General features: G+C 37.7%; 1 protein-coding gene across 1 annotated transcript in view; it reads right to left on the reverse strand.

Annotated features, from left to right (window-relative positions):
- USH2A (usherin) overlaps positions 1 to 23368 on the reverse strand; it is a 1082898-nt gene that overhangs the window by 813577 nt on the left and 245953 nt on the right. The window contains exons 18-19 of the mRNA XM_044004202.1: positions 18452 to 18621; positions 15203 to 15347 (exon numbers count right to left, since the gene is read on the reverse strand). Of these exons, the coding sequence (XP_043860137.1) occupies positions 15203 to 15347; positions 18452 to 18621 (315 nt within the window). The remainder of the gene's footprint in view (positions 1 to 15202; positions 15348 to 18451; positions 18622 to 23368) is intronic.

Here is a 23368-nt window from a genome sequence, read left to right on the forward strand (position 1 = left end):
AGACAGATATAACCATATATTGCATTTAACCAGTTGTTAACAAAACATATAGATACATCTCTACAAGCCTTTCTTTTCATATATCATACTGAGATTTGAGAAGGAAATATATGCTCTCTTACTTTGACACTCTTAAAAGGCTCAATGATACCTCTAATATTTGAAGCTACTGCCAAATTACATTTCTTACGGTGACTACGTCCTTCAAGTTAATTCTACCTCCCCCCTGCTCCAGTGACAGGCTAGAAGCAAGAGCCAGAAGAATGACGATGATACAAATCCCTCTATGTGGCTTCCTCACACTATAGCTTTTAGTCATACAGAATGGTACCTATTTTCATTGGCTGGATCTAAAATATCAATATATGCATATTTTTCATCCAGACATGAAAAGAAAATATTGGAAGTATTTTGTCCAAAAGAAAAGAACAGACAAGAGGGAAACTGAATGTAGATGAGGCAAGTGACCAAGGGATATAAGCATTTTTTTCACTACATTCGACTTGAAGTATTTGAAAATTTCATATATGGTATGATAAACCAAAACCAAAACCACCCAAAGCTATTTTTCCTTTCTAAAGCTTCCATGAGTTGATAAATTAATTCATTCGTTGACTAGCAAATAAATTTGTAGTTCATCTTGGTTAAAAGTATAAAAAAATTAAAAAGTTTAAAATTAGGTTGTAAACTGGTAAAAAAAAATCCCATTTTAAATAGCAATGACTTGGGCTAGAACAACACCTTTTGAGAATCAGAGGACAACAGATTCAAAGCAAACTTTCATATTCTTTCAATGAGTACAAGAAACACACACACAGTTTAAACCAGGAAAAGGCTTTAATGAGAAGAAACATAATATTCTATATGTGTGGTATCACTGAAACATCCAGGTGAGGATGCTATGTAGGCACTGGTTCAATGAAGGCAAGAAATATTCGGTATTTGGGCATATAGATGCCCCACTCTACCCTAAACTGATCTAACCTAAGAAAGAAATAAGTTCCATGAAAAAATTAAATATATTGTTAGAGTATATGAGATATTGGTTATCAAGGAGTACAAAAGTGAGAAAAGGAAATAATATTTGAATCTGAGTTTGGAAGAAGATTTTTAGAATGGTGAGTGATAAACAATGAAGTTAACAGCACCAAGCTCTTTCTTTTTTTCCCTGCAGAGGTTATTCAGCAATTTTGTGCTCTTAAAACACAGCTGCTGGAAGTTAAACCTATGATAACATTTTTCTCTGCATATTTTAGATTGAGTCTGACAAAGAAATGTTGCTATATGTGCTTATATCACCTTTTCAGTACTTTAAGGGAATCTATAATTATAATGCCATCTACCCCAGTACTCTTCCTAATGGTGCAGATCACAGACCATTAAGTGCTTCTCTTCTCCACCTCCTGGGATGCTCTTCCTCCTCATCTCTGGCTCTTGGAATCCCTAGGTCTCTGTAAGGTTCAACACAAGTGCCACTTCCTTCCAGAAGATCTTTCCAATTCCTTCAGCTCAAGTGCCACTTCCTTCAAGTAGATGTTTTCCAATTCCTACAGATGTTTAAGCCTCCCCCACACACACACACAAAAATAACTTTATATTTATTTTTAACATAGCCTACATTTACTTATCTATGGACCTATTTTATCCTATCAGTAGAATGTTAGTTTCCCAACATCAGGTACCAGAACTTCACTCTTCCCTTTGTATTCTAGTACTTGACATGCCTAACTGTGCAGCTAGGTAGTATAAAGGAGAGAGTGTTGGAGCTGGAATCAGGAAGACTTGTATTCCTGAGTTCAAATATGGCCTTAGATGTTCACTAGCTGTGTGACCCTGGGCAAGTCACTCAAACCTGTTTGCTTCAGTTTCCTCATCCATAAAATGAGCTGGAAAAGGAAATGACAAACCACTCCAGTTTCTTTTCCAAGAAAACTACAAATGGGATCACAAAAAGTTGGACAGGATTGAAATGACTGAATACTATCACTACCTAACATAATGCTTGGCATACAACAGTCACTTAATAAGTGTTTGCTAATTGATATGTGACCATTAAATCCTCCACAGTGTAAAAATATTTTAACTGGTTGGTCTAATCTGGGGGGCCTAATCTGACTGGAGGACTAATCTGGGGACTTTTGACTAACTGGCTATCTGACTGCTATTAATTTAATATGGGCCATTTATAAAGTTCCACCACACTGCTCCCCTCCCAAAATTGATAAGCAAAAGATTAAGAAGCCTCTTAACTAAATAATCAAAGCAGAGTTTATTTATGAGATACTATTTAAGATTAAGAATACAGGGAAATAGGGCAGCTAGGTGGTGCAGTGGATAAAGCACTGGCCCTGGATTCAGGACTCCCTGAGTTCAAATCCGGCCTCAGACACTTGACACTTAACTAGCTGTGTGACCCTGAGCAAGTCACTTAACCCTCATTGCCCTGAAAAAAAAAAAAGAGAGAGAGAGAATACAGGGAAATAAAATGTACAACCTGACTGCATTCCAGTGTGTCTCTTTCCACCTGCTGTGCCTGGAACTTTTTTTCCTCCTCCTCATTGAAAAGCCCCCCTGCTCTATATCGGCCTCTATCCCTTCTTGCTCTTAGCTTTTTCTCCTTCCCCAGTCCTCTTAATCTCCTGCGTCCTTCTCTGTTCTGTTGTCTCAGGGTCTCTAGTCTCCAGAGTCCTCCTTAATCTTGTCAGTCCCCTTCTCCATCCCTCTAATCTTGTCAGCACCCCCTTTAGCTGTCTAACTCCCAGTCTATATACATCTTCCTTCTCTCCACTCAAATCTCGGGGCTTCCTGCGCCCTCACACACACCAAGCTAATCTGCCAGCCAGGGCTGCGGCTGGGGGGACGGGGATGCTTGAGTGTCTCATGAGTACCATACCCAGGGCTCCAGGGTGGCTGGGATGAGCCTGGGATCTCTCGGATAGATCCGCTCAGGGTGGAGGGAACTGGGGCTTTTTCCTCCAGCCGTCTGACCTGGCATCTCGTACAGCCCATGGGGCTTTTTTTGCTCAGCTGAAGCAGCGGGGGAGGGGCACCAGCCATTCACACAGAAAAAAATCTCGAGGGCCCAAGGCTTTCTAATCTCAGCCCAAAGGTAGGGTCCCCAAATCAAAATAAATTTCCACAACAGTGAGGGCCTATCTCAATATGTCTTGATATCATATGAAAACCAAATGAGCACTGAAGCTATCCACTAGTTACTTCTCATTCTCTCTACATGACCAATTCACCTTCTTTTCTTCTTACACATCTTTCCAATGATACCTTTTATTCAACTTCTCTTATACAATTCTTCCTTGGTAATATGGTGCAGCCTAGTCATGTACACCATGCATTTTTCCACAACCCTTTCAATGACCAATAACTTTAACTGCATGAATGGAAAAAAAAAACATTTATTAAGAATTCACTATATGACAAATATGATAGATACAAGTTAAAAAAAAAAAGGTAGTCCCTGCCATCAAGGAACTTATGTTCTAATATGGAAGACAACACACATAGAAGAGTGATAGCCAAGAAAAGAAACTTTGGTCCAAAAAGTTACAGGCATGCTAAGCACAGACATATGGGAGCCAATTAACACACCCCACACATAGGAATAGTGGTAGCATTGATTTGATCCTGCTTTATGATTCCAGAACAGAGGGAGGGGAAAGATTGGAAGGGGGGAGGAGCATTGTGGGTAAGATGGCCAGGTATGAGGGAATGAAACAGCATATGGATAGAGTTGAAATAGTGTTCTGAGAGAGAGAGTCACCAAACAAGTACAAAGCCACAAGGCACATGGTATCTGGGAGAATGGCCACAGGTTTGGCAAGGAAGCTGTAAAGTAGGTGGCCAGAAGGAGTGAAGTGCTATTTGACTGAGGCTTTCCTTTTTCATGAAAGGACATGGTTTTTGATGTGGGCAGGAAAGTATTTGTCAAGGCCATTGCAAGAGAGGTAACCAGAGTGGACAGTGTTAGATTACTCAGCCACACAATATCAACAAAAGAATACTACTACCAAAACAACAAGGAGAAACAAGGTGTTATCATAAGCACTGAACAATTTTGCAAAGACAGTCCCAGCCCATGCTCTAACCCCTGTTCAATTCTGCATCCAGCTCATCGTCCAGGAGCAATATCTCTCCAGGATATATGGACAAATGACCTAGCTATATAGGTTGGGAAGGAAGGAGAGCAAAAGGGAGGCAAGAAAGGAAGAAAGGGAAGAAAATAAGCATTTATTCAATGTCTACTATGTGCTAGGCACATAGAAGGTAAGAGGTTAAGGTTAGCAAAGAGATTAAGTGACTTGCCCATGGTCTCAGAGATTAGAAGTTCTTCAGACTCTAGGTCTAGCACTCCACTAAGCCACCCAGCTGGAGTCCTATACAGCATAAGACTGTATAAGAATGATCTCCCACTTCATCTCTACTTCTTAGAATCCCTGGCTCTTCCTTCAAGACTTAGGTCAAATTATAATTACAGCAAGTTGGTTAACCGAATGCTACTGCCTTCCCCTCTAAGGTTATTTTTATCTACTCTGTATGTATCGACTATATATGTATATTGATGTACATGTTGTCTCACCCATTGGAGTGTAAGCTTCTTGAGGGCAGGGACTTGTTTTTGCTCTTTCTTTGTATCCCTAGCATTCAGCACAGTGCCTGACATATAATAAGTGCTTGATAAATGTTTGCTATTCAAGAGATTGATATATTTTCCATACAACTGCATGCCATAGCACAATAGATATTTTCCATCCACTTTTTTCTTTTATTAAAAGGTGGGCCAACATCTTTTATGTAATTATGATTCTTATTTAGGAAGCCTCACACCATTCTGGATACTAATATGACATGCACAATGTCATCCACAGATGCATATTCTGAAGGACATTACTGTCTATAGAGAATCCCTCTTCCATTTGGACTCTGTGTTTCACATCTTATGCAATGGTGCCAACCACCTTTGGAGAGCATATGTCTCTCTTTTTATATCTTGTTTGATGTTACTAATGAAAAGATCACCAAATCAATCAAGCAACAAGCATTTGTTAAATACCTACAACATGCCAGGCACTTGTTCCATGCTGGGCACACAAAAATAAAAGTGAAACAGTTCCTGCCCTTGTTGAGCTTATAATCAAACTGCAGAAACAAACCATTTTGGGGGAGTCAGAAAAGTCATCATGTGGACAGTGAGGCCTGAGCTGAGCCTTGAAAGAAAACTAGAGATTCTCTAAGCCTGAGAAGAGGGACTGTATTCCAGACACAAGGGATGGCCCATGCAAAGACATACAGATAAAGAGATGGCAGCCATATAGGACCACCAGAGGACCAGTTTAGTTGGACCATATATCACCTGAAGAAAAAATATGAGTAATAAAGCTAAAAACATAAACTGGAATGCCACTGTGAAAGGCTTTCAATGACAAGCAAAGGAGTTTATCCAAGGTGTCCCAAGGAGGGGACTTGAATTAAGGTGGTTACTGTCTGAGTGGAGAGAAGGGAATGGATATGGGATATGAGATATTGTGGAAGTAAAATTATGAGATTTAGCTACTGACTGGATATGTAGGTTGAATTAGAAGGAAGGATTGTGGATGATGTTCAAGGGGAGAACCTGAATGACTGGAAAAATGATGGGGTCCTCAAGAGAAATAAGAAGCTTAGAAGAGGAGTGTGTTTGGGGTATAAAGATAATGGGTTCTGTTTTACACATGTTATCTTCGTTATCTTGCAATGAACCTTCTTAGATTTTGACATATACCTGGGTGATACTTAGCTAGGTGGTGAAGCAGATAGAGCACTGGACTTGGCTTTGGGAAGACTTGAGTTTTAATCCAGCCTCAGACACCAGCTCTGTGACTCTGGAAAAATCACAATTTCTGTCTGACCCAGTTTTCTCAGCTGTAGAGTGGGAATTATTATAGTACCTATCTCTCAGGGTTGTTCTGAGGATTGTTTGGGATGTTTTAAAGCACTTTGTAAACTTTAAAGAGATATATGTGTTGGCTATTATAACTGAATGAGACCCTTTAAGGTGGCATTTTGTTCCATAAAATTCTATTTTTCATAGTCAATAAACAATAGTTACAGCAAGATTTTATATTTCCTTCAATTTTCAGGAAATTGATATTGAGATGTGATGTGCCATATAACACATTTTCTTTTAACTTCTTATACTTTCTTAGTATTTATACCCTATACTAAGGATGCCCTGGATATATAAGTAGATTGTTCTCACCAAGATTATATAGAGAAATAATGCCAGTGCCCAGCACAGTGCCTGACACATAGTAAGTCCTTAATACATGCTTCTTGACTGACTGAAAATGCAGGAAGATGGATCAGTAATTATCAATTGTTTTCTGTTACTTTTGTATGGTAATGAGATCTGTAGTATTTGGGTGGCACAGTGGATAATGTGCTGGATCTGGAGTCAGGAAGAACTGCGTTTCAATCCTGCCTCGGACATGTTAGCTATGAAACCCTGGATGAGTCACTTAACCTCTTAATCTTAGTTTCCTCATCTTCAATATAGCTAGCTAGCTAGCTAGCTAGGTAAGAAAGAAGGAAGGAAGGAAGGAAGGAAGGAAGGAAGGAAGGAAGGAAGGAAGGAAGGAAGGAAGGAAGGAAGGAAGGAAGGAAGGAAGGAAGGAAGGAAGGAAGGAAGGAAGGAAGGAAGGGAGGGAGGGAGGGAGGGAGGGAGGAAGGGAGGGAGGAAGGAAGGGAGGAAGGGAGGGAGGGAGGGAGGGAGGGAGGGAGGGAATGAGGGAGGGAGGAAGGAAGGGAGGGAGGGAGATGAATCATAATAATACCAAATATTTATACAACTAATACCTAGCATTTAAAATTTGCTAAGTGCTTTGTAAAGAACATCTCATTGTATCCTCACAACAACCCTGGAAGGCAGACATTCTTATTATCTCCACTTTATAAGTATAAGAACAGAGGTTAAATGTCTTGCCCAAGATAATATAGGCAGTAAGAATCTGAGTCCAAATTTTAATTCAGGCCATCCTGGCTCTACATCTAGTACCTAGCTCCCTCTGTTCAAATGTTTGCTGGCAAAAGGTAGTTGCTATGCTATTTGGGGCTCCTCACTGCAGTGATTGATTTAAATTGGTTAAACTTCCTTTGTTTCATGGGTCCCATGACTGCATATAACTTATACAGACACAGAAAATGGACAATAAGCTGGGCCTAGAATTGAATAGGAGGAATAAAGGGGGAGAGATTGCCCTCAAGAAACTGCACATTTCTTTTAATGACCCCAAGGCTCTCCTTGAAACAAAAACCCATCCTTTGCATGGAAAGTATACTTTCAGTTTGTTGCATGGCTGCAAACCTGGCAGTACCACCGTTTCTCAAAAGCCGAAGTTAAGCATCGCACAAAGGGCAGTGGAGCGGTGCATGATAGGCATGAGCAGGCTGTACTATATTATAAATGAGAAATTATGCAGGGAAAGCAGTGTGAAGGATAGCAGCAGCAAAATGCACAATCTGAAAAAAGATGGACATCAAGGGAGGGCTTTTTCCAGCCCCCTGAATTTGCCTACTGACCCATCTCATACGCCCAGAATGCCCTGGTATATAAATATCTGTAGCAAGTATTTACAAATTTGACTTTTAACATAGTGAAGTTTTGGGGCTTTTCCCCTAAAATAATCATTTCTGAGAGGTTTTTTTTTTCCATTATCTTTTTTTTCCTACTAATATAATAATTTGATGGAAGGTCTATCAATTACCATACTCTCCTCTCAAAAAAAAAAAACATTTATTAGTGAAGTTATTTAAGTCCTACAAAGGAACCCCTACATTATTTGGAAGTCCAGGGATTGCTCTTCCTCATAAAGAATAAAGAAGATATTCTCTTTAGCAATTAAAAACATCTATTTGCATGAGTCTAACTCCTATACATCACCAACAAACCTTCCTATAACTATCAGTCTATCTCAGATAAAGATGTAACCCATATAGATATGGTTCTCATGGTAGAATAATTGCCTTGGAATTGCTTTAAAATGATGGGGGCATGATGAAGAAAAGAACCTAAAAGATGCATATACATATATATCTGAACAAACACATGCATAGATAAACACACACATAAATTTTGTTGCTCAGTTTCAGTCAGGTCCCCATCTGAGATTTTCAGTCATGACCCCATCTGAGATTTTCTTGGCAAAGGAACTGGAGTGATTTGCCATTTCCTTCTCCAGAACATTTTACAGATTAAGGAATGGAGGCAAACAGGGTAAAGTAATTTGCCCACAGTTATTTAGATAGTAAGTGTCTTAGGTCAGAATTGAATTCATGAAGATAAGTCTACCTGATTCCAATTCCAGTGCTCTATGCACTGTACCACCTAGATGCTTGTACATGTATGGATGTATGCTTATGCACATACATACACATATTCATACTGTGTGTACACATATATATCCTATTATTTCATTGGTGCAGAGAACTCTTCAGTGATGAAACTCCTGCCAATGGAAAATAACAGTTGTTATGGAGTTTATAGATATAGAGACTTGTCTGAAATACATAGAGGTTAAGTGATTTGCCAAGAGTCACAAAGCCAATATGGGTCATAGGAGAGATCTGAGCCAAGATTTTCCCACATCTGCAGCCAGTTTTCTATTTACAAGATACTTCTCCCTTCATGTGTATGTAATCTTCAATAAACCTAAGAACATGAATTACTTAGGAAATAACTGTTTATTTGTCAAAAAACTGCTGGGAAAAATTGCCATGCAGATGGGCAGAAATGAGGGTTAGATAATTATCTTATAACATATATGCCAATAAGCTTAAAATGGATATGTGTCCTGAAAATTAAAGGTAAAGTTAAGTCAACAAGTATTTAATAATCATTTACTATGTATTGCTATTGTGCTAAGTGCTAGAATAATATTTAGAAGAGAACCAGACTGGCTACATTTCATAGCCATGACTAGAGAGGTTTAATTCTGAACCAAACAAATGACAGAGATGATCACAGAAGATAAAATAGGTAATTTCCAAACAGGATGATTTCAGAAAGGCCTGGAAAGACTTGTATGAACTAGTGAATAGTTAAGTATTCAGAACCAGGAGAACATTTGTGCACAGTAACAGCAATATTGTTTGATGAAGAACTGTGAATGACTTGATTATTCTCAACAATACAATAACCCAAGACAATTTCAAAGGACCAGTGATAAAGCCTACTATCCACCTCTAAAGAAAGAACTTATATTAATTGAACACAGACTGAAGCATGCTATTTTTTACTTTCTTTAATTTTTTATTCAACTTTTCTTATATAAAATGACTAATATTGTAATGTTTTATATAATTGCATATGTATAACCTATATTTGATTGCTTACCACCGCAGGGAGGAGGGAGGGGAGGGATACAATTTGGAATATAAACCTTTAAATAAAAATGTTTATTATTATTAATTATTACTATTATTATTAAATAAAATAGATAATTTCAGTTTTGTGAAATTGGAAACATTTTGCACAAATTTAACAAAACTAGAATAAAAAGAAAAGTAGTCAATTTGTGTTGCTCAATTTTCATTAACTGTGGAATATAGTTTTCCTTTTTAAAAATTCTTTGTTATAGAGGATGGCTTTCCCATAGGATGATAAGAGATAGAGTGGAAAATTCAGGTTATGTAAAAAAATGCAGCTTACATCAAAATAAAAGATATCAATAATTTCTTTTTAAACTATGTAAATCTTACCACCCTCTGCCCCACCCCTTTCTCCTCTACCAGTATTATTGCAAAATCAGGAAAGAACCTGTAGGATCGAAGGCCATTTTGTATTTTCCTTTGTTCTTTAGGGTGCCATAAGCCAATGGTTCATCACCAAGTGGCCATTCTACTGGTGATGAACTTCTCTGTAATTAGATGGGTTAGTCCTCTGATAGGAACTTGCTCCAGAGTTTTTGTTTTTGTTTTAGCGTGGTAGAATCTGTCAGTTAGTACTCTTCAGACTTGACATTCAAAAACTCAGGGTCAATAACACCACAATGAGGTACTAAAGTAAGATATAGATATATAGATAGATAGATAGATAGAGATATATAGATATAGACAGATAGATAGATAGATAATTAAGAATTCAATAACAGAAAAGTCAGGCCCCAAAAAAGGTATTCTCTTAGAGATCACTGTGAGAGATTTCCTATTTGAAGAAAACAAAATTGGCTAAGGAAAACCAAATCTCAACTAAAGAAATCCTTCATTTTTCAGAGTTAACAAATTTTGCTTTATTTTCCTCCCTTGTAGCACTGGGCCCATGAGTAATAGGATGACATATAGAAGGGAGATCTAAAGATTATTTTTGTATATACATAATTTTTTACACAGTATCTACAATTCATCTAAGCATCTTTTACCCATTCCACACCTGGGCATTCTCTCAAATATCACCAGGGGAGTAAGCCTCATTATATTGCCAACTAAGAATTTTGTGACTTGGAAATGTACAGAACTTCAATTAACTCAAGTTAGTAAGGCACATAATCAGAAGTAAAACCTTCTTACTAACCTTTCCAAATTAAGTTAGTTTTTAATCCATCCTTGAATAAATGAATAAAACCTTTTCATATGAATAGTATATGACTATGATAAATGACATGGGATTTCTAGGAATTTTACAAATTTGGTATTATTTTATAAACTAATTAAAGAAATAAGAAGTTATCTAATTATTAAAGGGTAATAAAATAGCAGTAGAGTAACTTAATTGCCAAATCGGATGGCTTTTTCTCAATCCTCATCCTTCTTGATCTCTTATAGCATTGGACACTATAGACCACTCTCTATACCTAGACACTTGCTTCTCCTTGTGTCTTTAGGAACCTGCTCTCTTGATTCTCTTCCTATATATCTGACCTTCCTATTAGTATTTTTCACTGGATCATTATCTATAACCCCTTCCCTTTGGGTGTCTCAAAAAGCTGTCTCCTAAGACCTCTTATCTTAACTATCTATACTTCTTGCTCTTGGTGACTTTATTAGCTTCATAGGCTTAATTATCATTTATATGCAGCAAATTCCTAAATCTGTATATCCAGCCACAGTATCTCTCCTGAGCTTTGGCCCCACATCAACTGCCTACTAAACATTTTAAACTCGATATCCCCTCAACATGTCCAAAATGGAACTCATTATTTTCCTCCAAAACCCACCGTTATTCTGAGCTTCACTTTTTCTTTCAAGGGAACCATAGCCTTTCTAGTTATCCAAGTTTTTAACTTATTTATTTTGCAGTGACCCAGCCTCAGACCAGGAAGGCTTAATTAAAATCCTGCCTCTAATATATACTGACTATGTAAACCTGGGCAAATTAACTCTCAGTACTTTAGGCAACCTTCTAAGAATACAAGTTACAAAGAAAATGCTGATCTGCATCATTAGAGTTTCAACACCCAGGAGTTCCCCGTACTAGTGAAATTACAGTACCATTATGCTCTATCCTTACTGCAGAGACAGACAGATAGGTAATGTATACATTTGTATGCACATATATGCAAGTATATGTGTATGTGAGTATCTGTATGCAAATGTAAACATATTTATACACAAAGAAGTGGCTCCCTTATACTCCCTAAGATCTTAGAATACAGGGACTATTTCATTTTTATCTTTTTATACCCAGTTGAGCAGGATGCAGTGCCCAGAATAGAGCAGATAATTTAAAAATGCTTGTGGAATGATTTTGAAATTAACAGATGATTATCTATTCTGTGGACTCTTGGGACAGAGATAGTCAAATCCATGCCCTTAGCAGGTACTTTTAAGAGTCAGTGATGTTGGGGCAGCTAGGTGGCACAGTGGATAAAGCACCATCCCTGGATTCAGGAGGACCTGAGTTCAAATCCTCATACACTTGACACTTACTAGCTGTGTGACCCTGGATAAGTCATTTAACTCCCATGGCCCCGCCCCCCCCAAAAGTCAAGGATGTCTATTTATTTAATGCTTTGAGTTCCAAATTCCATCCCTCTCTCATTCCCTACCTACCTACCCTTCCCCCTCCCTGAGGTTGCAAGCAATTAGTATAGGTTATACATGTGCAATTAGGTAAAACATTACCATATTAGTAATTTTATTTAAAAAGGCTCGAGTAAAAAAAAAAAAGCTCAAAATAGCAAGCTTCAGCCCATATTAAATCAATATCAATTCTTTCTCTGGAGGTGGATAGTATGCTTCATCATTAGTCCCTTGGGATTATCTTGGATCATTGTATTGCTGAGGGTAGTTAAGTCATTGACAATTCTCATAGAACAAAAATGCTGTCACTGTACACAAAGTTCTCCTGGTTCTGCTGACTTTACTATATATCAGTTCATATGAGTCTTTCCAAGTTTTTCTAAAATCATCCTGCTTGTCATTTCTTATAGCACAATAATATTCCATTACAATCATATACCACAGCTTGTTTCCCCAATTAATGGGCATTCCTTCAATTTCCAATTCTTAGCAACCACAAAGAGTTGCTATAAATATTTTTGAACATTTTTTCCTTTTCTCTTTTTCACATTCACTATTGTTAACTGTTTCCCTCCATCCTATTCCCTTCCCATAATATTTACTCTATTATCTATCTTCTTTACCCTATACCTCCTCAAAAGGGATTTGCTTCTGACTACCCCCTCCCCCAATCTACCCTCCATTCTTTCACCCCTCCCTCTTTATCCCCTCCCCCTCCTACTTTCCTGCAGGGTTAGATAGATTACTCCACCCAATTGAGTGTGTATGTTAATCACTCCTTGAGCCAACTCTGATGAGATTAAGGTCTTTGAGCCAATTCTGATTAATAAGGTTTATTCACTGCCCTGCTCCTCCCCATCTCTCCCCCCCACTCCATAAGCCCTTTCCTGTTTCTTTCATTTGGGATTTCACCCCATTCTACATCTCTCCTTCCCCCTCCCCCAGTGCAATCCTCTGACACACTCAATTTTACCCTAAATATGTCATCATGTGGTAGCTAGGTGACACAGTGGACAAAGCACCCACCCTGGACCCAGGAGGACCTGAGACCAAATCCTCCAACATCAGTCACAAGACACTCACCCACTGCTCAACCCCAGGCAGGTCACCCAACTCCAACCACACCACAAAAAAAAAGATAAACAAAAAATAAATGCTTTACAGATATCATCCCTTCATAATCAATTCCCACCTGTGCCCTAAATTTATTTCTATTATCTTCCCTAATACTGAGAAATTTCTTATGAGCTAGACATATCATCTTCCCATGTAGGAATGTAAACAGTTTAACCTTTTAACATCCCTCTTAATTTCTTTTTCCTGGTCACCTTTTTATGCTTCTCTAGGATTTGGTATTTGAATGTCAAATTTTCTATTCACTTTAGTTCTTTTCATCACGAATACCTCAAAGCCCTCTTTTTCATTGAAGTCCCATTTTTCCCCTGAAAGATTATACTCAGTTTTTCTGTGTAGGTGATTTTTGGTTGTAATCCAAATTCCTTTGCCCTCTGGAATATCATACTCCATGCCTTCTGATCCTTTAATGTAGAAGCTGCTAGATCTTGTGCTATCCTGACTGTGACTCCAGAGTACTTGAATTGTTTCTTTCTGGCTGCTTGCAATATTTTCTCCTTGACCTGGGATCTCTGGAATTTGGCTATAATATTCCTAGGAATTTTCATTTTGGAATCTCTTACAGGAGGTGATTGTTTGATTCTTTCAATTTTTATTTTATTTTCTGCTTCTAGAATATCACGGCAATTTTCCCTGAAAATTTCCTGAAAGATGATGTCTAAGCTCTTTCCTTGATCATGGTTTTCAGGTAGTCTAATAATTTTCAAATTATCTCTCCTGGATCTATTTTCCAAGTCAGCTACTTTTCCAAGGAGAAATATCATAATGTCCTCTATTTATTTTATTCATTTGGATTTGCTTTATTGTGTCTTGATTTCTCACAATGTCATATGCTTCTATTTGTTTAATTCTAATTTTTAAGCAATGATTTTCTTCAGAGAGCTTTTGTACCTCCTTTTCCCTTTGACTAATTTGGCTTTTCAAGCAGTTGAATTTTTTTTCATGACCCTCCTTAATCACTCTCATTTCTCTTTCCATTTTTCCTCTACCTCTCTTACTTTATCTTCAAAGTCCTTTTTGAGTGCTTCCATGGCCTGAAACTAATTCATATTTTTCTTAGAAGCTTTAGATGTAGAAGCCCTGATGTTGTTATCCTCTTCTGAGGTTGCACCTCGATTTTCCTTGTCACTAAAGAAACTTTCTATGGTCCTCAACTTTCTCTGTCTGCTCATCTTGCCCATCTTTTACTTGACTTTTAACTCCTTCTAAAAGTGGGTCACTGCTTCCAGGATGTACTTTCCCAAGCTTCAGGGGGTCTAAGGTGGTACAATTTAAGGAGGGGCAGGTTCTTCACTTGCCTAGCCTGTTCTCTGTTCTGTAGATAACCCCAGGCCAACTTGCTAACTAACCAGGCAGCAAAACTTTGTGTGCTATGGTTGTTAGCTCTGGTGAACCTGCACCCCTCCCCCACCTGGGCCCCCAACACTGAAGCCTACTTCTTGGTTCCCAGCAGGGGTGAAACACCCAAGTTCCACCTCAGCTCCAGCAGAGACCCCTGTAATGCCCCATTGCCAACTGCTCAGCCCTCTCACCAGACCTTGAGCTTAGTTCCAGATGACAGTGGCACTGCAGGTGATTCAGAGGCTCTGGGGATCTCTTTCTCTGGCTTGGCCTGCCTAAGACTTAATCTGTGTTAGTGTGATGGTGAGGTTGGGCTCCACTCCTGCCCCAGCACAACAGCCCCTTTTTTCTGACCTTCTAAGCAATCTTTGACTGGAAAATGATCTCAGCCCATTCTTCTGTGGATTTTGCTGCTCCAGGACTTGTCCTATGGCATTACTTGGAGGTTTTTTGTAGTGATCATGTCATGAGTTCTGAGAGCTTACTTCCTTTCCTCTGCCATTTTAGCTCTGCCCCAGAAATCACTTTTAAGAGTCAAGCCACCTTGGTACCTCCCACATCCTTTAATTTTAAATTCTTTACCTTTATACTTGTAGGACAAGTGGGCAGTATGGGTGGGAAATATCAGGAAAAGTATGAGAGAGAAAATAAAGATTAAGCAGCAAGTCAAAGTAGAACATGCTACATAAAGAATTTTAAAAGTTTCTTATAACTTGCTTACCTGTTGCTAAGGTCTGTCCCATTCCTGGCTCACTGGTAACACACCCTATCAGGTTGCATAGAGAAATGGTGAAATTATATATCCTATAAGGCTTTAGTCCCCTTACAACATAGAAAAGCTCTTGTGCTTCAGCAGTGTACAAAACCTGTGAAGAAAGCAACCAATATAGCATTTCTAGGTTTGTTAATACATAATTAATAGTAAATTAGATTTTAGCTTCTATACTCAAAATTCCTTGAGTTTAGACACTGAAAATGATTGCCAAGACCTATTAGGAAAAGGGAATTTTGGGGGGGGGGCTAGGGGGAGCAAGAGAATCTCAACAAGCTAGAATTTAATTGATAATTATACCATCACACTGTTTTATGAGGTAATAATCCAGTTCCTGAGTGGATAAATGAGGAAACCAAGTTATTGCCTCATAAAGCAGCGTGGTGGGATGGTTATTGCCACCAACAGTGGAGATAAAGGATGATGGCAATGTCACTATTATGTGATGAAATTCAAGCTAAACCATCGAGCAGTTTAGGCATAAGGAAATTAGAGTAGCATGGCCAATATTCTAAGTGGTAGGGATGGATAGATAGATGTCATAGTGTTAAATAAATGCTATCATTTCCCCTAAAACTTAACTAAAAAGAAAAGTAACTAGATTACTTCAGCATTCAAATAAAGGAAACTTGTAATTGTCTGGCTGACTGAAGGATACCATAAAGGCATTGTCCAAATTGAATCCCTATTCTAAGTTCCCTTCCAACTTACTGGATAAAATGGAGGCAGAAGAGACTTAAAGAAGAATAAGAAACCCTGAACAATCCACAAGCTACATCTCCAACCTTTGATAAACTGAGAATTTCAATTCAATTAAAGGAATACTTATTACATGGCTACAATGTATTAAACCCTGTGCTTTGGGATTGGGGTTGAGGAGGGACAAAGGGAGAGACAAAGTTTAGATAACTTTGTCCTTGGACTCACAGAGCTTACAAACTAGCTAAGGAAAGGGACTATACTCCATATAGCTAACTATAATGAAAAATAGCAATGTAAGGGAATTTGAGAGGTATTAAATAAAGTACAATGTGAAGTCTGTGGGGAAGGAAAAGGTCATTATTGACAGGAGAGATCAAGGAGGAATTGATAGAGGCAGTGGCATTTGGGTTGGTTTAAAGGACTGTAGGAATTCAAAAGACAAAAGCAGAAATGGGGTATGTTCAAGGTACACATTAGCCCAATTTGGCTAAAGTATACATCACATTGAGCATAATCATAAGGTAAAGGAAAGGTGCTGCCTAGAAAGATAAGGTGCTTCCTGAATGTAGAGGGTCATAAACATGAAGTAAAACAATCTAAAATTTGACAAGTATATAATAGTGAGCTCCTGAAGATTTTTGAGCAGAGTAATATAACCATACTTATCCACAAGCAATATTAGTAGTGTGAAGGATGAAATGAAGATATACTAACCAGAAAGAGAACTGAGTTGACTGCATACTTCTGACTAGAAATGGGCAAATGAACCATACAAATTTACATGTTGTATAATCTTAGAGAACAAGTTATTCCAGATTTTTCAACTAGGTATTGACTCTGAAATGAAAAATAAAGTATAACCCAACCTAACAAGCATTTATTAAGGGGCTACCATATGCAAGGTAAGAGGTAGTATAGCAGAGTGGATAAAGAATTAGCCTCAGAACCAGGAAGACCTAAGTTTAAGTCCAACTTCTGATATATCTGGTTTGAATCAGGTTTAAGCCTAGGCAAATAATTTCATTTCTTAGTGCCTTATGCAATTAAAAAGATTGGAAGGGGGCAGCTAGGTGGCTCAGTGGATAGAGCACTGGCCCTGGAGTGAGGAGTACCTGGGTTCAAATCCAGCCTCAGACACTTAACACTTACTAGCTGTGTGATGCTGGGCAAGTCACTTAACCCCAATTGCCTCACTAAAAAAATAAAAACTTTTTAAAAAAATTTTAAAAAGGTTGAAAGGGCAGTATGGTCTTCAATAGAGATGATTTTAGAAGTTTTGTTTTGGAGATGCCCATGGTGCACACATTTTTCTGAGTATAAAAAGTCATGAGGTACTCAATGATCAAAAGCTCTGCCATGGTAAAAACAAAAGGAAGGAAGCAGCACTCAAGTGAATAAAGATAGTATTCTTAATGAATATATTTTATTAATATCTTTCAAAAGCTATGACTAAGTAAATCTCCCTTTTAAAAAATAATCAGGTCTTCCATAACTATTTATTTTTTTAAATATATTTGTTCCAAAATTAAGTATAAGTTGCTAGGGGACTCACCAGCAGAGGCCGTGGCTACAATCTCATTGCTCACTAGCTTGCTTTTATATCTTGCACATCTTCCATAACCATGACAAATATGTTTAATGAGTGTATTGTCAGAGTTCCTAACAGAGTTTTTCCTGTAGTTGCATTGATCAAGGAATCTTGCATGATCATAACAAAAGGATAACTTTGTTAAGGGAGAAAAAAACTTTGTCTATATTCTGTTCTATCACATTAAATCTTTTTTTTTACAAGTTAATAAATGAGAACTCAATCAACAAGCATTTATTAAGTTCCAATTATGATCCAGGGACTTTCCTGGTTGCCTCTTGGCACACAAAGAAAAAAATTGAGATAATACCTTACCATCTTTTATTTTCCACTTATAAGTCAACTGTTTGACTTTAAATAAGTGCTCTGATAGGGGCGGGGGAGATGTGAAAGCTCACTGCTTCTTATATTTTATCAGATACCTTTAATTTGCATGTAGATAATTTTTATAAATATTTCATAAAGATAAGAAAACAAGACATGTGGGCTTGTTGTTACTGGTATTCTATCACTTTTTAGGTTAATATAGTTTGGATATATAAATATATATTTCAGTTCTTTTGATCACATAGTTGACTAAATTAAAAATAATTATTAAAAATTCATATGCATTGGGGCAGCTAGGTGGCACAGTGGAGAGAGCACTGGCCCTGGATTCAGGAGGACCTGAGTTCAAATCCAGCCTCAGAAACTTAACACTTACTAGCTGTGTGACCCTGGGAAAGTCACTTAACCCCAATTGCCTCACCAAAAAAAAAATTCATATGTATAAATCTAAGCATACTGGTCAAGAAAGATTCAACCTTTATTATCTGATCAAAACAGTAAAGATGACTTTGTAATGAAGACTGTAATCTAAGCACAGACAATCTAAACATTTAATGAAGAATCATGGACAATAATAGTACCTGTGAAACTTCAAGGAAGGCTAGCTGATGAGGTGGTTGTTCTGAAATCAAGTTGACTTTATACTTTGCTACTTCTCCCCTTGTTGCATTATTTCCTGGTTTTACCCAAGACACATTTAGGGAATATGGAGAAAGAGGGAACACTGAAGGAGGTGGCATGAAAACAGGAGCTGAAGACAGATAAAACATTAAGTAATGTGTTTCATTCTTATTGTTTTGTGCCATGATTGCAAGTTTTCTAACAGTATTCATTTACTAGTTCTATTTTCTAAAATCACTTCAAATCAAACGCCCCCACCCTTTTAAAAAAAGCAACATTCAAATTCATAATTCATTTACCTATTGCTTTATGGCATCCATAAATAAAGTTATTTCTTGTATATACAATCTTTTAAAAAATCATCATTAAGGTAATGTTAAAATTAAATAAATAAAATATGGTACTAAGTACCTCGGAGATAAAGGGAAAGAAATTTTTGAGAAAGAATCAATGAAAAGTTCATACTTTTAAGAAGATCTCATCAAAATAAAGCCTGACTTACACCACATAGCTCTGACCAAAGGAAAAGGCTTCATTGCACAAACATATTAAATGCAATCTTTTTCTGTGTAACAAGAAGACATGAAATTAATCTCCATCATTGTTAATCACGTGGGCTTCCTGTTTTAGGTATCTGAAGCAAAGTCACATTCACTTAAGTGGAAAAGCCTCAAAGAGCTAGTAATAAAATGAGGACAAGTCATAAAAAAAATCTTAGGCAAAAAAAAAAGATATTGTGCTGAGACAAAACCATTTTTTTCCACCTGAAAAAAACTGTTCAAAAACAAGTAAACTTGAAGGATCCTACTACCCACAGTGACTGTAAAAAGTTTTAAATAAATCTTAGTTGGAATGTTCACATACACCACACATATATCCTTCTGCTACCTTTGGGATCCTGATATGGATTTCAAAATGTGCTAACCAAAGGTGTATTACCAAAGGACCTCATCTCACTTCCATTAGCCAGTGACCCATAATATTATGAGGGTCCAGTATTGCATTTTCACCCATTACTTTTCATTCCTGACCTTGATTTTCCCCTTCCAGAATTCCATGCCTCATCACTTGTGATAGCATGGTTCTATTATTTGTCCAAGATGGCTAATAGTCATTAAGAGATCCTCAAACACAATGAACATTCTGTTCATGAAGATTTCCATGAATGCTAATATAAAAATGACTGTTTCTCTCAAAGGGCTTTATGGCTGAAATATAGATCAGAATCTGGGTTTCTTTGGACACAATGCATGACAAAAGGAAGGGGTACATATGTGTATGTGTGTGTGTGTGTACATATATAAAAGTTTTTCATGTAAGAAAAAAAAGAAGTATTTTTTTATTTTATAAAGTATGTCATATTAGGAAGAATCTCATATCCAAGCTATTTATTGGTTTTAAGAAACTGATTCAAGAATTTTCTAACTGATTTTCTTTTCTGTGAGCACTAGTTCTGACATCCAGAGCTGGAGGTAGAATGATCCATCAACCAACAAGCATTTATGAAGGACTTGTGAGCTCAGCACTGTGCCGTGCATTAGGGATACAAAGAGAGAGGGGAAATAGTCCCTACTTTTTAAAGAGCTTACTTTATAATGAAGGAGACAACTTCTATGAATAGACATATATTTGTATATTACATGTCTATATGTATCTGCACACATACATTCATACATAAATTGTTATGGAAATTTCTAAGCCTGATGTTAGACAAAGAAAAAAACAGTCTCCAAGCCAAAGAAAATAGGTTTATTGAGAGAGGGATCCTGTCTCACAATAAAGCCAGTCTCAGATTTAGAACCCAAAGAGCCTCGGGATCCATGGATATTTATACACACAATGACTCCTCCCACAATTTAACACAATCCAAGTGGTACATATACAATAAGTATGGAATAGGAAGAAAGAAACCACCAGTCAGATAACAACATAGCCGTTTGCCATTCTATATACCCTACTTAAAACAGCCCCATTACTAAGTAACAGGTTTATAACATAGGAAGCCATCTATTGGAATATGTCTTTGCCATCTCAGATGATACCTCTCTTACCTCTAGTCCTCTGAGTTGTTTTAAACTATCAAGGATTTCCACCATATTGCTTTAAGCATGAATTTCCAACTTCTCCCTGCCTCTGATTGGTCCCTTTCAGCTCAGAAGTTACTATTTTAGGTATTTGACCTTTAAGCTGATTGATAGCTATACTGAACCACAAATGGAAGTCTGATAGACAGGTGATAGAATAGACAAGTTAACAATATAGCATTTGCCTTTTCTCTACCAATATCTATGTTACTTCATTATTATTTGCTAAAGCTACTAAAGAATATCTAAATATTTTAAAATCACAGTTTGTAGTCTATAAACTGATTAGTACCATAGTTAAATCACTTATATCTAAGAAATGGGGAAAATCTCACTCACAATATGCATATATATATATATATATATATATACACACTTACATGTACATATAGATAGTCTTGCTGTTGTTCATCTTTCATGTTCAAAAGGGACCAATGAAATTACAAGGAGAATGTCTTGACTTGTGTGTGAATTGGTTTTAAATGAGGCAAAGCTACACAAAATCATCAGATGGAGAGATATAGATATAAACGCATAAGAACATATATGTATGTATGTATATGTATATATATGTTTGTGAGATACATGCAAAGTAGGTACAAAATAACCTTAGGAGGAAGGTATTAGAAACTGGGGGGGAGGGGAATGGGAAAGGCCTCCTGCGGAAGTCTTAGAAGTCTTAAACTGAGTATTAAAGGAAGCCAATGATGGTAAGAAATAGAGGTGGGGGAGGCAGCTAGGTGACACAGTAGATAAAGCACTGGCCCTAAATTCAGGAGGACCTGAGTTCAAATCTGGCCTCTGACACTTGACACTTACTAGCTGTTTGACCTTCAGCAAGTCACTTGACCTTCATTGCCCTACCTAAAAAGAAAGAAAGAAACAAAAAGAAAAAAGAAATAGAGGTGAGAAGGGAGAGAATTGCAGGCAAAGTAATAGAGATAGGAGATGAAGTGTCATGTATGAACAACAAAGAGAAGTATGTGAAGGCCAAATGATATGTAAGAAGAATGTAAAGTTCAGAATGGACCATATTGAGAAGGGTGTTAAGTGGCAGACAGAAGTTTGATAAAAGTAACAAAGAGGCAATGGAGTTACTTGGTTGGAAGAGGGGGAAAGGAAATGGGGTGACATGATCAGACCAGCACTTTAGGTAAACAACCTTGGCAACTACATGGAGATGAATCAGAGTGGGGAAAGATTTGAGGTAGGGTGGAGAGTACTGGAATAATCCAGGTAAACAATGATAACGCTCTGAACAAGGGCAGTGTATGCATGAGTGGAGAAAAGAATACATTTGTGAGAGAGGATGCAGACATAGAACTCACAAGTTTTGACATCTGATTGGATGTGTGAGATGAGTGAAAGTGAGAGACTGCAGATTACACTGAAATTGAGAACCTGGATGACTGGAAAGATTATGGTACCCTCAACAGATTTAGGGAGGCTCAGAAGGGAAGGAGGTAGGATCTGGGAGAAAGATGAGTTCTGTTTTGGACATGTTGAGTTTGACATACCTAAAAGTCATTGAGTTCAACATGTCCATTAGGCAGTTGTGATGCAAGATTTGAACTCCAGAAAAAGACTAGGGAGGAGTATATGCTAATTTAGAAATCATTTGTATAAGTGGATAGAGCACCAGAGTGAGAAGTCAGGAAGACCTGAGTTCAATATGGCCTCAGACACTTACTAGCTGTGTGACCCTGGGTAAATCACTTGATCCTGTTTACCTCAGTTTCCTTATCTGTAAAATGAGCTGGAGAAGGAAATGTCAAAACATTCTAGTATCTTTGCCAAGAAAACCCTAAAATGGGGGTTAAGAAAAGTCCAACATGACTAAAATGACCAAACAGAAGGAGTACCATGCAAATGACTCCTAGATGTAAAATTTCCCACCCTGGTCTCTCTCCTGATTTCCAGCATCTCATCACCAACTTTCTACTGAATATTTTGAGCTCACTGCCTCATAGGGATCTCACACTCAACATGTCCCAAACAGAATTCAGTATCTTTCCTCAAAAAGTAATCATACTTCTAAACTTTTCTAATACTGTTGAGGGTACTTCAAACCTCCTACTTACCTAAGTTCTCAACCTCAGTGTCATCCTCAACCCATCACTGTCACTCATGCCTCATCTGTTGCCAAAGTTTATCATTTCTATGTCCACAACGTCTCCTACATATTTCTCATTCTTTCCACTTACACAGCCACCATCCTTGCTCAGGCCATCATTATTTCTTACTACTCATTTCAGTAACCTCCTATTAGGATAGAGACTTAGACCTGGAGTTAGGATGACTTGATTTCAAATTCACCTTCAGATACGTATTAGCTGACCATCAGCAAGTCATTTAACTTCTGTCTGCCTCAGTTTCCTCATATAGAAAATGAAGGTAAATAATAGTACCTACCTCTGAGGGTGGTTGTGAAGATCATATGAAAGCAGTGTAAAAGCTTAAGACACTATGTAAATGGTAGAGGCGGGTAGAGGTGATAGTATCTCTTCCCACTACAATCTATCTTCCACATAACTGCCAAAGTTATTTCCCTAAAGTACAGGTCTGACCATGCCTGCCTGCCTGTCCCTGTCTCTGTCCTATCCTTCCCTCCCTCCCTCCCTCTCTCCCTCCCTTTCCCTCCCCCCCCTCTCTCTCTCTCACTCACACACACACACACACACACACACACACACACCTCCAATGGTTCCCTATCTAAGAATCATATATAGACTGCTTTCACATTTAAAACCCTTTACAACTTGACCCCTTCCTAACTTCCTAGTCCTATGCGTT

The sequence above is a fragment of the Dromiciops gliroides genome, chromosome 4 (assembly GCF_019393635.1).
Source record: "Dromiciops gliroides isolate mDroGli1 chromosome 4, mDroGli1.pri, whole genome shotgun sequence".
NCBI classification, from domain to species: domain Eukaryota; kingdom Metazoa; phylum Chordata; class Mammalia; order Microbiotheria; family Microbiotheriidae; genus Dromiciops; species Dromiciops gliroides.